This window comes from Pleurodeles waltl, chromosome 6, assembly GCF_031143425.1.
Source record: "Pleurodeles waltl isolate 20211129_DDA chromosome 6, aPleWal1.hap1.20221129, whole genome shotgun sequence".
Lineage (NCBI taxonomy): Eukaryota > Metazoa > Chordata > Amphibia > Caudata > Salamandridae > Pleurodeles > Pleurodeles waltl.
The window spans coordinates 755,406,691-755,429,143 of record NC_090445.1 but is presented as its reverse complement, the minus strand read 5'-3'; the positions used below and the strand labels follow the sequence as shown (position 1 = coordinate 755,429,143).

At 44.2% G+C, this 22,453-nt stretch overlaps 1 protein-coding gene across 2 annotated transcripts in view; it reads left to right on the top strand.

Annotated features, from left to right (window-relative positions):
- NHLRC2 (NHL repeat containing 2) overlaps positions 1-22,453 on the top strand; it is a 731,521-nt gene that overhangs the window by 296,758 nt on the left and 412,310 nt on the right. For both annotated transcript variants that reach the window (XM_069239322.1, XM_069239323.1), the window contains exon 4: positions 15,348-15,469. In XM_069239322.1, coding sequence (XP_069095423.1) covers positions 15,348-15,469 — 122 coding nt within the window. The remainder of the gene's footprint in view (positions 1-15,347; positions 15,470-22,453) is intronic.

The window sequence follows — 22,453 nt, the reverse complement described above, 5'->3', positions numbered from 1 at the left end:
CGACATAGGCTCATACAATTGAAGTGACTCCAGCAAGCGTACTTGATGCAAACCTGAACAATGTCAAATAATTTGATGCCAGTCAACAAGTTATAACTTTGTTGTGACACTCAGTGTCCATTTATTTAACGACTTTTTGAATATTTCCCACATATCACCATTGGGACACTTCATTGGGCTTGACTAGAGAAATTCATAGCTCCCCCAGTAGACAGGTGATGAGGGGGTAAGCTTCAGTGGACACCAGCTTTGTCTTAATTGAACTATCTACAATTATGCTTCATAGAGAGGTTACCTTTAGCCAATTGCAATCGATCTGGGCCACAGAGATGTGATCAGTAAGAGATAACCTGACTGATTGTGGTTGATCCTCTGAAATGTCTGGATCCCTTTTGTTGGCATAGGCTGTGCCGTGGTAGTAGGTGTCGTATCAGGAAGCTGGTGAGTTACACTCTACTTCTCTTTTAGAATGGGAAGGAACATCCTTCACATCTTACCTGGAGGTTAGGACTAGTATGGGAACAATATACTGACATGGAACAAGACTCCAGGGTTCCTCTCCTTTCACAAGAAATAGCACTTTTGAGAATAGGGAAAGCCCACTGAATACCTTATGCATTAATTGTGTTTGTAAAGTGGTCAGACAAACACTAATAATAGGTTTTGTCTACTGTTTTCAGGAGGGCATTTTATACATATCAGTTTTAGTTTTTTTTGGAAATGGCCCTTTTTGCAGGGTTATCTCCAAACTTTCCGCCTTCTTCCTCTTATTTTTTTTGGTCTGTTTTTGCTGGTTTATTGTCTCTGTACACTTTACCACTGCTTATCAGTGCTAAAGTGCAAGTGCTCCCCATATAAATTGTAATGTGGATTGGTTTATCCATGATTGGCATATTTGAACTACTAATAAGTCCATAGTAAAGTGCACTTGAGGTGCCCAGGGCCTGTAAATCAAATGTTACTGGCGGGCATGCAGCACCCACATTAGTAGCCCTGTAAACATGGCTTGGACCGGCCACTGCAGTGTCTGTGTGTGCAGTTTTAAACTGCCAATTCGGCTTGGCAAGTGTACCCACTTGCCAGGCGTAAACCTTCCCTTTTACTACATGCAAGGCACCCCTAAGGTAGGCCTTGGATAGCCCCATGGGAAGGGTGCAGTTTATGTTTAAGGTAGGACATATACTAGTGTGTTTTTATCTCCTAACAGTGACATACTGCCAAATTCGGTTTTCACTGTACAAGGCCTATCTCTCTCATAGGTCAACATAGGGGCTGCCCATGATGCTGTGATAACCCCAGCTGGAGCTATTGACTTCAAGGAACTGTATTTTTGAGTAAATCTTGCAGAATTCATATTTTTATTACTGTATGTTGGATTTTTATCATATTTGGTCTTGTTTTAAATAGATAAATATTGGCTATTGTTCTAAAACTGGTGTGTCCTTTCGCAGTGTTTTCACTGTGTTACTGTGTGTTAATGCGCAAAATGCTTTACACCTTGTTTCTGAGATAAGCCTGACTGCTTGTGCCAAGCTACCAAGGGGGTGAGCAAGGGTTATCTGAGCGGGTATCTCCCTATTCCTGGCTAGAGTGAGGGTCCATACTTGGACAGGGTACAAATGACTGCCAACAAGAGACCCCCTTTCTAACATTGGTTGTCAGCGGTGGGATAGGACTTGCATTTGCACTTGACCTACAGTGATTGGTGTACACAACTACCATATCGCAGACCACTACGTACCACATACAGATTTTTGGTTTTTGAATTTTTCTCTTTCACCTATTTTTGATCTTTAGTTCAAGTGAACCCCAACGACATCATGTCTCAATCAAGAGCATCTTCAGTTGCATCGCAGGATTTGTTTTTTGAGCAGGATAGGTTGGAAGCCTATTTCATGAAGGAACTGAAGGCAGTTTGTATAAACCTCAAAGTTCAAATCAGAGGCGTCACCAAAAAGGAGGATCTACAGAAGGCACTGAGGGCCTTGGTAGCAGCCAGAACTGCCAGTCGGCAGTCTGAGCATCCAAAGGGGGACTCTGTGGGCACAAATCCTAGAGAAGATGTACTGACGGTGCAGGAGCTGCTAGGTGGGAAGGTACCCCCTGGTTCAGGCAGCAGTGGTGGTTCTAAGAGCCTTACCCCAGAGGAGCTGGAGGACAGGAGGGATGCCGGAGACACCAGATTGATTTGGAGAGATTGAAAATGGAGGAGAAGAAAATGCTCTTGGAGCTTGAGCTTAAAGTAAAAGAGCTGGATGTGAGGAGCAAGTCCAGCCAGGATGGTGGCAGCAATTCCTCAGTGCAGTCGGACGGAATTGTGCACATTCTTAAAAACGTAGGGCGAGAGTACAAGAAGGGAGATGACATACAGAGGTGGTTTCAGGGATATGAGGCGTCCATCAACACAAATGGGGTCCCTGCGGAGAATTGGGGAGCAATGTTGTGGAACCACTTCACAGAGGAGGGGAGGGACACTTTGCTAGATTTGGGCAAGGGATACATCCTCACCTACACTGACATGAAGGGGGCCCTTCTCACTCTTATGGTCTCACTCCTGACAAGTACAGGGATCAGTTTAGACAGAGTAAGAATGCAGGGTCCCAGACCTGTTTAGAATGTGTAGATTAATTTTGCAGAGCACTGGATGGTTGGGTGAAGGGCAGTAATGTGACAGATTTTCAGGAGCTGTACAACTTAATTGCGTGGGAGCACTCGTCTAGTCTGTGTTTTGCAGAACTGCGCCAACACTTGACTGATAGTAAGCTGACTGACCCCAGGATTCTTGCTATGGAGGCGGACCTCTGGGTGAGTACCAGGGTCCACAAGAAGGTTTATGGAGCAGACTCTGCCAAAGGTGGGCAGGGTTCCCAGAAGAAGGAGAGGGAAGTCAAGGGAGATGCAGACATGTCCCAGGATAAGGAGGGAGAAAAAGGATCCCAGGTCCCTTCTGGCAGGAAGGAGGGAGGTTCTGATAGGTGTTGGCCCAGGGCACCCCATTTTCAACCCCGGTGCTTCGAGTGTTCCCAGTTAGGACACATGAAAGGGGACTCTGTCTGTCATAAAAAAAAACACATTGATGGCCCTTTTACTGATGTGGGTAATGTGGCCTTAAGGGGAGGTAGTCCCCAGGGGCAGGTCATAGACCATGCCATGATATCCCTTAGTTGGGAGATAGACTCAGAAGGTGAGTTGGTAATCCCTGAGGGTGGGAGTTGTCACTTCCACCAGGTAACAGTGAATGGGGTCCCAGTCACTGCTCTGAGGGACAGTGGGGCCAGCCATACCATGATGGTGGAAGGCTTGTCTCCCCAGAGCAGTACACCGGCCAGGTGTGTGGGGTGACACCAGCCCATGGGCAGGGCTTTTTCTGTCCTATGGCCCTGGTATCCCTAGAGAGGGGTAGGGAGACGACCCAGAAGTGGGTCATAGTCAGCCCCCAAATGCCCATAGACTGCCTTCTGGGGAATGGGTTGCCCCAGGTGTCAGGGGAACTGGGAGGGGTGGCCCCCAGAGGCGCCCTCACAGTTCAGTTGTCTGGGGGGTACCACTCCAAGGCAGAAGGTACTAGATCCCAGCAAGAGGGACAGGAGGAGGGAGAGCCCACCCCTGGCACCTGCTCAGCCTGAGGGTACAGACCCAAAAGTGAGTGGCCAGTCTCAGGATACCACCCCTGGACTGGTGGGAGGTGAAGTGGAAAAAGGGTACAAGTCACCTGGGGTACTGCCTCCCGCTTATCAAAACCACAGAGACTAGAGTCCCTAGGATGGCCTGGGTCCTGGCTCTTGGCACTGACAGCTGTCAGTGTCATCTGTTGGTTATTATCCTTGTGGTTAGAGTTTTCCCTGGGAGTGGAACTGAAGTCAGACCCCAGGGGTGTAAGGGGCCAAATTACACTGTAGGCCCTGGTTGTACTTTCTGCCTACTGGGAGACATCTGTGAGCAAGGTAAGGTTAGGTGCTGCACAGGTAAAGATCTCAGGTGAGGAGAAGGGGCCTCCCAGGGTTAATTCAGTGGGCCCTGAGAGTTTTGACCGAGGGATCAACCTGGGTTCAGGGAAGCGTAGAACTGGCAAGAGCCCCTGCATTAGTAGGCCATTGTCCAGGTTCTATCGCCCAGAGCAGAGAAGTCAAGCAAGGTATTGATTGGTCTACCCTGGCTTTAGGCTGGGAGGGGGTTGTGTCGGAAATGGGCCTTTTTGCAGGGTTATCCCCAAACTTTTCGCCTTCTTCCTCCTATTTTTTCGGGTCTGTTTTTGCTGGTTTATTGTCCCTGCACACTTTACCACTGCTAATCAGTGCTAAGGTGCAAGTGCTCCCCATATAAATTGTATTGTGGATGGGTTTATCCATGATTGGCATATTTGATTTACTAATAAGTCTCTAGTAAAGTGCACTTGAGGTGCCCAGGGCCTGTAAATCAAATGCTACTGGTGGGCCTGCAGCACTGGTTGTGCCACCCACATTAGTAGCCCTGTAAACATGGCTCAGACCTGCCACTGCAGTGTCTGTGTTTGCAGTTTTAAACTGCCAGTTCGACTTGGCAAGTGTACCCTACTTGCCAGGCGTAAACCTTCCCTTTTTACTACATGTAAGGCACCATTAAGGTAGGCCTTGGGTAGTCTCATGGGCAGGGTGCAGTGTATGTTTAAGGTAGTACATATACTAGTGTCTTTTTATGTCCTAACAGTGACATACTGCATTATTCGGTTTTCACTGTGCAAGGCCTGTCTTTCTCATAGGTTAACATGGGGGCTGCCTTTAAATATCCTTAAAGCGCAGATTCCCTTTGAGAGCAGATACAAATGTGGAGTTTAGGGTCTCTGATCTCACAATTTAAAAATACATCTTTTAATGAAGTTTGTTTTTAAATTGTCTGTTTGAAAATGCCACTTTTAGAAAGTAGGCATTTTCTTGCTTAAACCATTCTGTGACTCTGCCTGTTTGTGGATTGTCTGTCTGGGTCAGTTTGACAGTTGGGCTGTTTTGCACCTCTAGACAGTGACACAAAAGGTGCTGGGGTGTAGCCTGCATATCCTGATGAGCCATCTGAGCTAGAGGAAAGGGAGGAGTGGTTGTTCACACCTGAAAGGACAGTGCCTGCCCTCACACAATGCAGTCTCCGACCCCCTGGTGTGCGTCTTTTGCCTGACCTGGACAAGGAAGGATCTTGCAAAGATTTGAGACTTTGCTTTCAAGTTTTCCATCTTCAAAGGCAGAACAGGGTACAGGAAGAAAACCCCAAACTCCAGAATTTTAGAATCTTTCGGGAATCAAGAGGAACCACTGCCAAGGAGGAGAGCTGAAGAGTTGGAGGAGGAGTGCTGTCCCTTTGCTGTGTTGCTTTGCTGGACTGGCCTGCAGTTGCTGCTTCTGCCTGAAAAGAGTGCAAAGGGTAAACTTTGCCGTGTGTCCTGCTTGAGAAAGTTCTCCAAGTAGAGCTTGCCTCCTGTTGGAAATATCAGGGACATCAAAGACTTCAGTTTCCTCAACCTGCAGCACTGGGAACTGTGTATTTTGTGCTGTTCAAAAGGAGAACCCACTGGGATGCACTGTGACCTTCCGATGCATTATGGAGTCACATTGCCCCGCTTCGCACCGTGACCTTGGTGTCACCTATGCAGTCATCAGACGACTTCAGCGAGCCACTACTCACACAGCGACCTGTGGGCCCCGCACTCCGGCATCGCCTGCTCACACTGCAGCCTGGGCCTCGCTGAGGATGACACTCCTGCTGACACCGGCGCCACTGCCTGCACCTTGGCCTGTAGACACTGCTTGTGAGGCGCATGAAGCACCGTCCTGCACCGCAGCCATGGTCCACCAACTCCAGCACCATCGACTCCAGTGTCATCATCAGGCATCCCTGCCTGCACTGTGGCCTGTGGACACCGCTCGTGAGTGTCAGAAAGCACCGTTCCGTTACGCACTGCTGGCTTGGGCCTACCAACGACAGCCCTTCCGCAACAACGATGGCGTTGCCTGCACCCTGACCTGTGGACACTGCACGTTGCACAACTCAGGTTCACACTGCAGCCCCGACGCCATCAACGCCAGCACACCTGACTTCATCAGCCTGGAGTTCGATCAGCAAGGCATGTGACTTCAAGGGCCCGACGACTCCTGCACGGACTCTGGAACCGACACTGCGACATCAGCGATGCCACTCTACGGAGATCACCGCAAGGATCACAATGCCCTACAAATCCAACGTATTGTTTTCGGGTCTTCCTAACACAGTAGCTGGCCCGCAACGCCGTGGCCAGCCTCAGCTGTTAGTTTTGTTGCTCATGACGCCATGGTAGCCCCAGGTGGAGCTGTTGACTTCAAGGAACTGTATTTTTTAGTAAATCTTGCAGAATTTTTATTCTTATTTCTGTAAGTTGGATTTTTATCGTATTTGGTCTTGTTTTAAATAGATGAATATTGACTATTTTTCTAAAAACTGGTGTGGTGTCCTTTTGTAGTGTTTTCACTGTGTTACTGTGTGTCATGTGCAAATGCTTTACACATTGCTTCTAAGATAAGCCTGAATGCCTGTGCCAAGCTACTAAGGGGGGTGGGCAGGGTTTATCTGAGCGGGTATCTCCCTTATCCTGGCTAGAGTGAGCGTCCCTACTTGGACAGGGTGCAAACCGACTGCCAACTAGAGACCTCATTTCTTACTGGGGGTGTAAACAATGATGCATTAGCTGAATTATCTAACTCATTCATAACTTATTAACCTGTGAATATTTGCCTGCTGGTATTGCCACCTACAAGTAGTACTAGATCTCTGGAAAGTACTTGTTGAATATGACTGAAACAAATTAAAACAACACACTGTCAATAGCTGGTCAAGAAGGTTGTCTCTTAATCAGGGAGACCTTGACTTCAAAGAAGGGACAATCCCTTCCCGTAGACATCCTGCTGTGTGGGAACTTCCACTCTAGTCAGGAGACGCCTTGGAAAAGAGACCACCTCTGACAGAGGAAAAGAGAATGGCACTAAAACCCTCCAAAATGTAATTTCCAGAAGGGCAGAATTCAATTGAGAGAATCAAATGCCCAAAAAGTGAAAAACATGGTAAAAACTAGTTATCAACAAGTAATAATCTAACTAGGAACATGCAAGAGAACAAGAAGTGTAGTCATGGGACTTCATCTAACATGTTCCCCCTTTGAATTCTGAAATCTGACCTGGACGGATAAAAGACAGCCTCAAGAAGAGAGAACTGCCATCTTGTATTGGGGAAGCAAAGCATAAACAACATTAGCGGGACGCCATCTTGGTTTGAGAAGAATCATATTCATCTAAGATGACACCCACCTCTCCAGAACACCAAGAACAATATGGGATGGTGCATACAGTGCCAAATACCAGCCCCCATACTGGCCCTACTGACCCACAATGCCTTTGAGGGAGATTCCGCTCCCAACAAGGTAAGGACTGCCCCGAGCCCTGCGGCCCACATGCTGTGTTGATAAGATCAGAGTGCAGCATGTGCGAGAAGCGGAGCATCAAACATACATTTTGAAATCATATGACCTAGGATTCCCTTAAAAAGATGTGCATAGATCAGAATCTAGTAAGTTGTCCAGCATTTAATCTTTCATACATTCACATGCTTGAATCAATTTCAATTTAAATCAATCTTTATTTGGTTCATTTATTGAGCAATAAAAGATAAAAGCATTAAAACATACAATTAATATAAATAATTTAAAACCATAAATTATTAACCACAAATATCACAAAGTTTAAAGGAACTTTCTCACTTTGACTACTTGTTGAATAAAACTAACAGCTCCTAAACAAATGGGCAAATAATATAAACATTGCAAATAAATTAGTGCTGGTCTACATTCTAAAAAGTTCACTTTTGTAAATAACAGTAACAACACCCTTAGCTAGCCAGTGAATGGATTTTATTCTTTAGCTCATACCAGTTTTATTTCTTACCTGTTTTGAATTAAGCAAAGGGATGTCTCTTTAAAATAATCACGTACATGGGTAACTTCTGGTGGAAGTCACAAGGACTCGTAACTCTGCAGCAGCTGGTGTAAAACTCTAGTCGGGGCAGAGGGAGGTAATGAGATTTTGGGAGGGCTCCCTGATGACAAATTAGTAATAGTGCCTGTGTCATTATTCACAAACACCTCCTCAATGTGTCTGTTTAGATTAATCAGCATACTCCCGCTCTTGGTTATTTTCATGAGGTTTGAGACCGTCAGATATGAGCTCGTTCACATTCACCAATAAATTGTCTAGCACTGTCGCAACCAATTTCAGTTTAATTTAAATCAAGTTGGTGGTTAGTTTAAAAACGTCTTCATTTGTTGAGATACAGTTCTTCAATTTCTTAGTCATGGTTCGAGTACTGTCTGCCAGCCTACCCTGCCCATCAAAGCACCACTTTGTCCATGATCAGGATCAATTATATTCAATGAGTACTTTATCTTTGTCTTGTACCTCGTTTGTTTCTTTTTTCCTAATTGCCAGGGAAGAGTGTTCACTAGTGCGAAGGGAAAAGTGACATACTAATTTAGGTTACATCACACAAGTTTTACCTCCACATTTAATTTCCACCACCATTTTATGGCCCTGATCAGGCAGTGTTACAGGCCGTTGAAGTTAAAGATGTCTGTTGATGGGTTTCGGACCCACTTTATTTATAGGCCTCTTCAGGACTTAGGAATATCGAAGTACGTTTAAATAGTAAACTTAAGTAGTGAATAGCCTCAAGCTAAGAGTCACTGGAGTCTGTTGTATATGAACTACACAAGCACCAAGTGCAAGTGCTGTAAACACAAATGAATCTGCACCAAAGGAAACAAGATGTTGTAGGCAGCGCAGGCGAAGGAATCATCCTTCTGCCAGGTGTCTGCCATGCCATGTGCAGTTAGGCGTCTCTTCAGATGAGTAAAACAAATGGTCCTCTGCAACCCATATGACACCGATGCCAGTGACTCCTGGCTTGAGGTTGTTCACAAGTTATGTTCACTATTTAAAGGTACTTTGATGGTCCTAAGTCCTGAAGAAGCCTATAAAGTTGGGTCGAAACGTGTCCACAGACATCATCTTTGGAAGAGTCATCTAAAACATTTTAAGGGAAAATAATTATATGGATGGATAAAGAAGGTTCAGGGCAGGCTTGCCCAATGTTATATCATTTAAGAACTACCTCCAATGTGGATCAAGGATGAAATGATGAGTGCAACCACAGTTTATTAGCATAGAAGGAAGACGGAAATCATGACAGTTTTTGTTTGAGTTGTGACTTAGTGTTAGGGTTTATTGGTGATTTTGTCATTTTTCTTTTCCATTTAATAAGTGTTCCAGGTACTTAATATGTGACATGAGAAACATTGCACCACAATACAGTGAGTAAATTGTTTGATACAAATAATAATGTTGTTCCAATGGGAAAATAATGTTCACTGTGGTAAAATATTTTACGATTAACCCCTATTAGATACCATGTTAATGTTTTCAATGTTCTTTGCACAGGTACTGTGGGGTTATTTGGGCACACCCCTATATTTTTTTATGTAATGTTTGTTTTGTAGCAAATTCTCCTCCTTGAAAAACAACCAAATTTCAGTCAGTGAGGTGACTGTTGTCTGAACTGCATTCCCCTTAACAACCACTATAAATTAAATGTACAATAGCACGTGACACCTACAGGAATTGTTGGCATGAGGCCTGTGGAAGGCACATGAGGTGCAATAACACAATATTTTAAACTGGGAGCCATTTCGAGGAACCCTCAGCATTCCTCCTGAGAATAAACGTTTTGTCTATGTTGTTCAGACCTGACAATGTCAATAAACAAGGAAGGACAAGATATCCTGTCCTGTGTAAAGAGGCAACAGCTTTGAAAGCAAGCATTTACGTATGGCATCACTCTATGCCATCCATCAGGAAAGGCTAAGCAAAGATGCTCAGTAGTTCAACAGAATGTCAAAATTGAATCGGAGGCAGTTAGACAAAGTGCTCCACCAGTTACAACTAAACTTCTTTAGTCCTGAGGCCAACAGAAAAGGCTGGTGTTATGCCAGTTGGTAAACTAAGATCGAGGAAAGTATCTTTTAGATAAGTGGGTACAAGACATTTGTGTATGCATTTTCCCTTTTTGTCCTCCTCTTAAAGACCACAAGATAGATCAAAAAGTATGCTTGCTACTGCGTTCTCTTTGCACAACAACATTGGTTCACTGATCCCACTTGATGTGCACCAACCTCTCTTTATCAGACATAGTACTTATTCCATGACCTAGCATCTCCATGTTTGACAGCTGGGCTCCCGAAAAAGTTACAATTTGTAGACCCAGGTTAGGAATGTCCACATATTCTTGCACAGACCAACATATGTTCAACTCTAAAGACATATCAGTAAAAGTGGAAGAGTTTCTATGTTTGATGTGCCCAATATCCTGACACGTATTCCACATTCCACCATATCTGTTGCATTCAGCAAAGACTCCTGGAATTCAGTTTGGTGAGGGTCCTATCCCTCCAATATCCGTTTTCCATCCGCTATCTGAGTGGGTTGTCTTTTTCACTACAGATAATCAAGGAGTGCAAGAGTGACTGTTTAAAGCTTTTTGGCTAGTGGATCCGTCTCCCATCATACAGAAGCTTAACACAGACTTCAACTCATGAAAAGTCCTATTTGTGTGGCATGTCTGACTTGTCCTGAAAGATATAATTTGTGCTGCCACTCAGTTCTACCAGTGCCCTTCAAAAAGTTTCGTGAAGGTAGTGATTTTGCAGACCCACCTTAGGTTGACTACAAAGGTTCTGTCAGAGTTCCCCATTAATGAACCAATCACTTTTAGATCTTTTTCTCCCTGAATCCTTCCACTTACATAAGAAACCTCACTGGATTCTTTGGACATTTGTCATTGTCTAAAGGTTCTTGGTGACAAGAACAAAATGCTCATGGCTCAACTATACATGACTTTTGGTCAGCCAGGGAAAAGGTTTCCCCTTTCAAAGCAGGGGATTGTGAGGTGATTGCAGCAGTCATTACTTTCTGTCAAGTAAAAAAAGTGATAACTGTTATGCTTATGAATGAGTGGCAATTTATTCAATGAGGGACATCCTAGTGACAGCCGATAAGTAGGAATGATGCATTTGGTCACTTGTTGAGTGAGCACGTGAAAGACACAATATTTTCACAAATTCTAATATTTTTAGGCATAGATTCATTTTATGCTCTCCTTCCTCCTCAGGTCAGATGCATACCTTTGTATCTTTCTCCCAAACTTGTGCTTCTAATTTTGAACTATGGAAGCCTTGCGGTTGGCGAGAGACTGAAGTTCAAAGCCCACTCTTACTGCAGTTTGGGTATTTTTCAAAGAGTTGAACATACCACTAAACAGGGGATGATTCAAGCATGTAAATCCATGAAATAAATCAGTGGTGGACCACTGTAGTTACAGGTACATAACTTTTGTTATGCAACAATGGAGGTTGGTAGATTCTAAATATATATGTTTGTCTAAATAAGTAGCAGACACACAATTGAATACATGTGGATGTCCATGCCAAATACAAAATAGAAAAAGTTAATTTATTGAACCAGAGATCCAGGATATTCTTATTAAATAAAGTATTGTACTCTTTAAAGTTAACAAGATTTTTAAAAGTGCTTATGTTGGAAGCCAGCATTATTTATTTAATGCACATAGGCTGAGATAACTAAGTATTCAATCTGACAGTATTTTATTCAGTTCTCTCTAGTCCTTTTTGTTAATTATAGTAAATATGTTCCTTAGATCTCAATGAAAGTTTGAATTTATAAATCCAAAAAACATCATAGAATTCAGGACCAACATTTTACATTTTATCACTTTCTACCAATTGCTTTAAATCCCATGGCAAACATTTAAATGAAATTGGGCAAGACATGTTTTTCCTTATTTAGCAGTGAAGGTGGGTAAAGAAGAGGAAACAATGATATTGATTAGCTTAAAATATGTTACTGATAAATTTAAAAATGTTCTACTTAGATGGGGCAAGTGAAAATGTATAAGACAAAACGTGGATTTTTTTCTAATTTGTTAAATATTCTTCAGACTGTGACGTAAAATATATTTTGAAAGGAATAACAGGTTTCATTTTTTGGTGGAATATTTTAAAGGGTGAGAAGAAGAAACCAAAGATTTCCAAGATTTTCCTGTGGAGACTTGCGTCTAAGTGTGATTTGACCTTCTTTCTTTTACTACTCATAAACCTACTTTATTAAGGCCTTCACATTGTTTTTTTCTAGTGATCGAATCAATAAACCATACTGGTGTATACTAAAGCAAACTTTAGTAGATCCATTTTCTTTATCTCCTCCTTACAAGATAAAATTAATTAAAATTAACATGTTCATTAATACAAGAACCTTTTGCTGACAGACAATAATCTTTTTATATTTACAAAGATGATTCAGTATGGAACAATCCTTCATTATAGGTGCATGATATATGGTTGCAATCAAGCAGCTGGATTTATTCAAACTAAAGAAGTATTAAAACTCCCAAAGTGTAAGCTTAACTGTAAATAAATGAATTGCTGTACAAAACGAGGGTTTGGATACAGGAGTGAAATGTAGGTTCAAATTTGCAAATTGGTCTGATAATATTCATAAATCAAATCAAATCATTAACATTTATAAAGCGCGCTACTCACCCGTGCGGGTCTCAAGGCGCTAGGGGGAAGGGGGGGTTACTGCTGCTCGAAAAGCCAGGTTTTGAGGAGTCTCCGGAATGCGGAGTGGTCCTGGGTGGTCCTGAGGCTGGTGGGGAGGGTGTTCCAGGTCTTGGCTGCCAGGAATGAGAAGGACCTCCCACCCGCCGTGGAGCGGCGGGTGCGAGGGACGGCAGCGAGCGCGAGGCCAGAGGAACGGAGGAGACGGGTGGGGGCGTAGAAGCTGAGGCGACGGTTGAGGTATTCCGGTCCCTTGTTGTGGAGGGCTTTGTGTGCGTGGGTGAGAAGTCGGAAGGTGATTTTTTTGCTGACTGGGAGCCAATGCAGGTGTCTCAGGTGTGCGGAGATGTGGCTGTTGCGGGGTACGTCGAGGATGAGGCAGGCCGAGGTGTTTTGAATACGTTGCAGGCGTTTTTGGAGTTTAGCGGTGGTCCCAGCATAGAGGGTGTTGCCGTAGTCCAGGCGGCTCGTGACGAGGGCGTGGGTCACGGTTTTTCTAGTGTCGGCGGGGATCCAGCGGAAGATCTTGCGGAGCATGCGGAGGGTGAGGAAGCAGGCGGAGGACACGGCGTTGACTTGCTTGGTCATGGTGAGAAGAGGGTCCAATATGAAGCCGAGGTTGCGGGCGTGGTCTGAGGGGGTCGGTGCGGTGCCGAGGGCCGTGGGCCACCAGGAGTCGTCCCAAGCGGACGGGGTGTTGCCGAGGATGACGACTTCCGTTTTGTCAGAGTTCAGCTTTAGGCGGCTGAACCTCATCCAATCTGCGACGTCCTTCATGCCCTCTTGTAGGTTGGTCTTGGCGCTGGCGGGGTCCTTGGTGAGGGAGAGTATAAGTTGGGTGTCGTCGGCGTAGGAGGTGATGATGATGTCGTGCTTGCGTACGATGTCGGCGAGGGGGCTCATGTAGACATTGAAGAGTGTCGAGCTGAGCGATGAGCCTTGAGGTACGCCGCAGATGATCTCGGTGGGGTCTGAGCGAAACGGTGGGAGGTAAACTCTTTGAGATCGGTTTGAGAGGAAGGAGGCAATCCAGTCCAGGGCCTGGCCTTGGATCCCGGTGGAGCGGAGGCGGGTTATTAGGGTGCAGTGACAGACGGTGTTGAAGGCAGCCGAGAGGTTGAGGAGGATGAGGGCGACTGTTTCACCGTTGTCCATCAGGGTTCTGATGTCGTCTGTGACTGAGATGAGGGCGGTTTCAGTGCTGTGGTTGGTTCGGAATCCGGTTTGTGAAGGGTCGAGCAGGTTGTTGTCTTCCAGGAAGGTGGTAAGCTGTTTGTTGACGGTCTTCTCTATTACCTTGGCAGGGAAGGGGAGGAGCGAGATGGGGCCGAAGTTTTTCAGGTCGCTAGGGTCAGCCGTAGGTTTCTTTAGTAGGGCGTTGACTTCGGCGTGTTTCCAGCTTTCGGGGAAGGTAGCAGAAGAAAAAGAAGAGTTGATGACGGCCTGGAGGTGCGGGCGATGATGTCGTCGGCTTTATTGAAGATGAAGTGAGGGCAGGGGTCCGATGGGGCGCCGGAGTGGATAGAGTTCTTGGTGGTTTTGGTTTCTTCAGTGTTGATGTGGGTCCAGTCGTTGAGGGTGATGGCCGGGGGTGTGGGTTCGGTGATGCTTGGTTGGGTCTGGTGTCCGAAGCTGTCGTGGAGGTCGCTGATCTTGCGATGGAAGAAGGTGGCGAGGGAGTTGCACAAGTCTTGTGAGGGCGTGACGGCGTTGGCGTTGGGGTTGGAGAACTCTTTGACGATGGTGAAAAGTTCTCTGCTGTTGTGGCTGTTTTTGTCCAGTCTGTCAGTGAAAAAGTTCCTTTTGGCTGCGCGGATCAGGTGGTGGTGTTCACGGGTTGCGTTTTTGAGGGCGGTCATGTTGTCGGCGGTGTGGTCCTTGCGCCAGGCCTTCTCGAGGGCGCAACATGTTTTCTTCGATTCTTTGAGGGTGTCAGAGAACCAGAGAGGTTTTTTGGTGGTGGCCTGTTGATGCGTGCGTCTGAGGGGAGCAAGGTTGTCTGCGCAGTTGGAGATCCAGTTCGAAAGGCTGAGGGCTGCGTCGTTGGGGTCGGTGGTGAGGGTAGGTTGGTTGACGGCGAGTGCGGAGAACAGTTGCTCTTTGGGGACTTTGTTCCACTGTCGACGAGGGATGGGTTGAGTGCGGAGGTGGCGGGTCTCGCGTCGGAATGTGAAATGTACACAGCTGTGGCCGGTCCAGTGTAGAGCGGAGGCGTGGCTGAAGAAGACGTGTTTGCTGGCGGAGAAGATAGGGTCAAGCGTGTGTCCGGCGATGTGGGTGGCGGTGTTCACCAGTTGCTTGAGGTCGAGGTTGGCGAGGTTGTCGAGCAGGGCGATGGTGTTGGGGTCGTTGTTTTGTTCCAGATGGAAGTTGAGGTCGCCTAGGAGGATGTAGTCCGGTGAGGCGAGGGCGTGCGGGGGCGTCCATACACCATTGGCTGTAGTTATCTTTATAAATACATTGTTTTCTTTGCTTGGTTAAATGTGTGTGCTTTTCTTGAAGACTGGAGTGCTTCTAGGTGCTACATAAGCATCATTGTAGACTATAACAAGATGTTTCTGTAAATTCCATAAGACTTGAATTTCTCTGAGGTACATCAACGTTCCAGTTATTTGTAATCAATGACTGTTGATGTAAAATCACTTCTGTTTCTACTTTTCTTTTTTTACAGGGCAGACAAGGGGGTGGAAAGATGGAAGTTTTTCAGAGTCTGCTTTCAATTCACCCCAAGGAGTGGTTATAAAGAATAGTATAATTTACGTTGCAGATACAGAGAATCATTTGATTCGAAAGGTAATTATTGTGTAAATAAATGTGTATATTGTTCAGTGTGCTACTAACTACATTTCATTCGCAAATAGTTGAGAAATCAGATTTGCCCAACATCATAATTCTAGTGCATTATAGAGTCGGTGTGATGTTGTAACTTGTAAGCTTTGTCCACATGAATGGCAGATATTGGGCATAGATAAATACTTATAAACTATAGTATTAGCAATTGGTGCCAATTAATAGTACAGTATTCACAAGAAGTATTTTAAATGAATGCATACCTAAAGCAGGCCATGTGCAAAAAGGCTAATAACAGTGAAATAGCATTTGGTGCCAAACTCTGTTCAAATCAAGCAAGGTTTCAGCTCATCTTGATTATTTAGTTTTTGTGCCTTCATCTAAACTAACAAAATTGAGTTTCCTGATACTCTCATACATACTACATCTGTGCATTCAGCATATGTAATAACTAAAGCATGTTTATAAAGTTACGCCACACGTTTTAGGTTGCATCTAGTTATTATGCCCATGTGTGTGTTTACCACCACTCAGTGCTGCGTTCTAACATTGATAACTGTAAACGTATTGTTAACTTAATAAATGCTGTGATTTCGCTTTTATAAATGAACAAAGGGGTTTCAAATGGTATGGTCAGGAAAGAAGGGGGAATGGTTTGGAAGGAAGTTATTGAAAACAATAACCGTAAAAAACAGGACAATAGTATGCTAGTTTGCTGGTTAATCGGGCAGTGATTTAAAAATGGCAAACAATTACAGATTCAATTACGTGACAACGGGCCACTAAGACAATCAATGTTTTTTTATTAATACGGAAGACAACGGATTGCCTGAAAGACATAGAAGAATAAATGAACACAAACATAAAAAGCAAGCCAATGTTTTGTGAAAGCAACATAGAGAGTGTTATATCGAACAGGTGTACTAAATCGTTATTGGCAGGAGAGCTGATGGTCAGAATGTTTCAGGAGGTGAAATACTTACCATTTTATAGATGGAAAGCATTATGGGTCATACCATGTAAACAAACTGTGCCTGTGTTAGCTGTAACTCCCTGCAGTGAAATTAATAGAGTAGCAGTATAGTGTAATAATGCAGAATGGGAAGGGGGCTTTGATAAAGGTTTAAGTGGGTTACATCACACGACACCCTCATTCTCCATTAACGTTTCCGTAGGCAAGCATACATAGTTTGTGTATGCAATAAAGCCCCAGATTCACAAAAGATAAGCAGTGCCATTGTCACTGTACTATTTTGCAGATGTTACTTAACTATTCTAATATTCAGGGAAAACAAGGTGAGTAGCAGAGGTAAGCAGAAATAGCTTTATTTGGCATGAACAGTACATCTCACTGCCTTCAAGTCCTCCCACACTCTCATAGAACAAGAAGATGAGGTGCGCGCACACACACACGCACACCCATTTACAGATACATCCATAGACTAAAAATGCACTGAATGTATACTTCCTCTTTTGACAAATCAAAGCAGAGCAATTACTACTGAGAATTGGGAGGCTCATGTGTCCTACATTTTTCAAAGAACCAAAGTGTGAATCCTTTCCTTTATCTTGACTGTTCATATCCTAGAAAAATGTAACTCAAAAAACATATTTTGGACTTCCTGAAATTCACCTTACTTATATCCACATCATTTGTAATAAATTAGTTTAACCCCTACCTAACACCTATATATATATATATATATAACCAAGGGGTGTTGACAGCCATTTTGGGACTCAGCCCCAACAAAAAAAATGCAGAAAAAGGTAAAGAGGCCAGGGTAGGTACACCCTGACCCCTTAGCTCTGGTGTTGAGGTGGACCCCGCCAGGGCAAAAAAGCACTTTAAAAAAAAAGATTTTACCACGAATGTGCGACATCACATAGAAACAACTTGTGCCCTAAGGTAACTATATCTTGCCATGCACGGCTAATTACCCCACCAATTACGGCCCTCATGACAACATCATTGATAATATCAACGTAATATTTGCAGTAACATTTTTGACAAAACAACTGTGCATGGTAGGAGTACGAGGTATAGTTACCGTAGAGCAGTAGTTACAGTTACTTGAGATAACTGTAACTATAACAGGTGAATTTCTATGGTTCTGTATGTTTAAAATGTGAGCCTAACTATAACATCCCTGTAACATTTGTTTTTTTAAGTGTATATATATATATACATACTTAAAAAAACAAAGGTTAAAATAGAGTTATACATAAGTGCATGGCACCTCGGCTATCAATATGTCCCTCTGTATTCTACAACCTATGTTATGGACATCACACATGGACACTATCAGCATAAGACTTGTTACATTAGGATTCAAACATGGACAGATTCAAAAACTTTTGTACACTACATCTGTTCACATTTATTGGTAGACATGCAAACAGCAAATTGAGTATAACTGATAGTAACAGCAATATATTTGCTAAGGTGGCAGACACTGCTAATCTACAGGATTCAGTAGTTCAGGATATATAATTCTTCCTACAAGCCAGAAGGCACACAGAATGATCCTTTGAATCACCTGGTAAAGCCTTATCACAGGACAATACCTTTGTTCCCTAATTTACATACCCCATGGTACAGACAGATATCAGGGCTGATGTCCCCATTCCAGGGATCTTACGCTTACATTGGTCACATACCTGTAGGGTGGCCACTCACCTATCTCAGTCCACAGAGACATGCACATTGGTCTGCAAAGTAGGAACACACTAACAGCTATTTCCAGGGTAGGTTATGTGCAACAAAAAATATTGTGATGGCAGAGGCTATGGTTCTACATTTTCACATGTGACAGACACATATGGACACACCAATTGCACCATTCGACCACCTCCAGGAACGCACAGGTAATCTTGATGGGTAGACACTATTCCACCACAGTGACCTGACAGTCTGGCCATGTAACTTGTACTCCACATACTTATTGCATTCATTACCTGGTTTCAGCCATGTCCACTTCTCATGTGTGCCTGCAATTCCCATCTGCATTTGACGCTGTTTGTGATTTGCCAACGATGATGAGCCAAACTGGAAGTCACCAAATCTGTGATTGACGTAGATGACAGATAGGACATAGCAGAAAACATTCCTCAATTCAGACAAGCGTGACTTTGCAAGTGAATTAACAATACAGGACACTGTATACCACTCTGTTCTTTACACAATACCACATTACAGTCTGCATGCGAAACTCACTCATAGGCATTTCAGCTGCCTAATACCTCATAGCTGATGGTAGAGAGGAGGTGACATGCTACACATCAACCCCAGGGTAATATTTGTAATCACTGCATCAGGAATACATCACATACCTTGGGCCAGTTGAAATACTGATTGATGAGATCTGCCCTGGAGTCTCCTGCTTCATTGTCATCTGGCTCATCTTCACTTGGGAAATCAGCATTTCCACCCACAGGTACTGCTGGCTCCCCCTCATCTGGTAGGAATGGTATCTGACATTTCAGGGCAAGATTGTGGAGCATGCAGCAGGCAACTATCATTTGACATAGCTTGTTGGGCGAGTAGAGGAGGGCTCCTCCTGATCTGTTCAGGCAGCAAAATCTTGCCTTCAGGAGCCCAAAGGTCTGCTCCACTGCACGCCTTGTCCTTCTGTGGGCCTCATTGTAGCGGACTTTCCCTGGTGTGGTTCGGCACCTCACTGGGACAGTCAGGATAGCCAGTGTCACCTGTAAGCAAATAGCTATGAATACACAAACATATATCAAGGACTTGCACAATTGTGATAGCAGAAGATAAGTTTGGAAAACGCACATGCCAAATCCGATTTATCAACCAGCCAGGCCCTCCCTGTGGTGATTTGTGTCATCAGCAGTGGGATATTGCTGTTCCGCATGATGAAGGAATTATGAGCTGATCCTGGAAACTGTGCACTGACTTGTCAAATGTTGTGGTCTGTAAACACACAACTTGAACATTGATGGAGTGATAGTTTTTCCTGTTCCTATATACCTGTTCATTTGCACTGGGGGGAACCAAGGCTACATGGGTGTCATCTATGGCTCCAACCATATGTGGAATGTGTCCCATTGCATAAAACTCTGCCTTCACATAGGCCAAATCAGCACGTTGGAGAAACCTGATGTAGCTGTCTAGGTGTTTCAACAATGTTGACAGAACATCCTTCAAAACCAGACTGAACATGGGCTGAGACATCCTTGCAGTTAGGACCACTGTATTCTGAAATGACCCAGTGGCCAGGAAGTGTAGCACTGACATCATTTGAACGATGGGAGGGATGCTACAGGGACTGCGAATGTCAGGTATCAGATCAGGCTCCAACTGATCACAAAGATCCATGATTGGATGCCTGTTCAGTCGATGTGTCTGGATAGCATGTCTCTCTTCCATGGTCTGCAGGTCTACTAATGGGCGGTACACTGGAGGTTGTCCTCCTCTCCTCATGCCTGGGTAACTATGTGGAAACATATGAAATTTGTATGTAACATTAACAATGCACACATAATGAACATGTATATGTACACCTCACACATATCTGCAATCTAGGTTGGTTATAACATCTGCCATTTACAGGACCACAAATTGCTGTGCATCCTATGACACTCCCCTCTGTACACATTCTCCCAATTATCTAATGCAATGTGCATGCATATCAGTCTGTGACTGTCAGTGTGTGTTAGTCCTACTGACTTATCATTTGAAACACATTTTTCATACATTATCTACACAAGCAACCCACATAGTGTGTTGAAAATAGGTGTACATTTATATCTGCCCATATTCCTTTGTTAGAATGATTTAACTACTCACATGCACAAATAGACCAAGAAACCTGAAGAAATTAATTACTGATAATTAGCACAATATGGGAATTTGTTAATGACGCACATTCACTAGCTTATCCATACATGAAATGTGCTCAAAATGGCACCCGCCTGACTAATTGTACTGGACATGTGGAAGTGACCTAACTGTGCCGGCAGATGTCGTCATGGCTGTAGGCGGTCACAACGGCTGGGTAAATTGCTATTGGAACACATTGCTGCCTGTGGCGGACGTCGGCCAATGGCGATGTCTGCCGGCAGTGATGGTCCTGTATGTACTTCTGCAGTATTGCTCACTGGATTCCTGACACTACTGCCAGCAATACCTCCACTACTTGAGTTGCTGTATTCTGCCTCTGGGAGCTATCATGCCACTTCCTGCAGATGATAGGGCCCCAACCTTCACTCCTGATGAGCTGGAAAAGCTTGTGGAGGATGTCCTACCCCTGCATGAACAGCTACATGGTGCACCAGAGGAGGAGGTGAGTCCAATGATATACCAATGTGTGTGAGTTGGGGTGTATGATAGTGTACCTGAAATGTGAAATTGTGTAGATGTTGATGCATGCAGATGATTAATTGTGCATGAGTGTGAACTGAGAGGATGGTGATGTTTGACTACCTGCTGTTGCTTAAGTGTTCTGTCCACTTGTGTTGGTATGGTGCATGTGGAACTGACTTTTTGCTTTTTTATGTGTCATCCATGCAGGTCACCACCCTTCAAAAAAAGGGAATCTCGCATGCCATCGGCAAGCACGTGTGGACCCTGGAGGTCCACAGCCAGTGAAGCACCCACTGTAGGAAGTGGTGGGAGGACCTGAGACGCTGGGCCCGGAAGATAGCGGAGGACCAGCAGGGGATGTCTTCCCAATGAGGGAGGGGTACCCAACGGAGTACCCGTCGGACCCTGACCCCCTTAATGGCCTGCATTTTGGCAGTGGCCTACCCTGAGGTGGATGAGCATTTAAGGGCAGCACAGCAGTCACAAGAGGGTAAGTACTGGCTTAACACATATTTATGTCTATGCCAGTTAAGTGCATGATGTCTCAGTAGCTCAGCTTCAGCAATGTGGTAAGTGGTAAAGGTAAAGGGTTACCTGGGAAGACACAGTACTACAGTTGCTAACTCTGATACACAGATATGGACATAGTACTGTGTATAGGGACATGTTACTCGCCAATGTCAACCACATAGTATAAAAGCGTGTGGCTATGCACATGTGACAGTGTCATATGTGTACCTCTACACTGCTATACATATGTGTAACCTGCAGTGTCATCCTCCCCATGCACTGTTCCACAGTCCATATACCCAATTGGTAAGTTGTCCAGCTATTTGGTCTCTGGCCAGTCCTATTCCACTGCCTCTAACTCTATTTGCAACCTAGAGTCTGATAGATGAGTAACAGGGCCACGTCATCCTGATATCTGTAAGTTTGTAGGTATTGTAAGTGATGTAGGTATTGTGATGTATTCATGTTAAAGTTTATACTCATCATGAGTATAGGAATTTTATGTGGCTTTTATGCACCTGATTGGTGTCCATTGTATTAAAAGTGTCGGCATGCTTCCTGTGATTATCTGTGGGTGTATCCTGTGTGCTAAGTAGGCCCCTATTGCTGAACATGTCATGTTTGTCTATGTCTCTGTGGGTAACATTAATGTGTTGCCAAACCCTTTATAATCCTTTTAAAGTCACTTTTGATAGTTGTTTGTATGAAATGCTATGTTATATTATGAGGCTCACAATTTGGGTATGCCACATGTAGTGATTTCATCTGAGGTATTTGACATTGTGAGTCTTATGGACAGTGCCACATGTTTGGTTTGTGATTGCAAAGCTACATGCTGTGTAGTATTAGAAGTGAGATGAGTTTACTTTCATGTGACATGACTACTGGTGATGGACTGGGCAAGATTAGATTAGGAAAGGCATGATATTGTTGTCAGTTAACACCATTTTCTAAGGGTGATTTTTTGATACACAGTGGTGATCTGTATAGGTAGAGACTTTTGATGTAGCCAATTCATCTTGTGCATGAATAGTATGTGTTACAGCTGATTTGATGGATGATGATGTAGTGGTCAGATGGTTGCCTTATGTTGTGGGGATACTGTTGTCATATTGGATAGTTGGAAGTATGTAGTTGTGACATGTTTTAGGCTC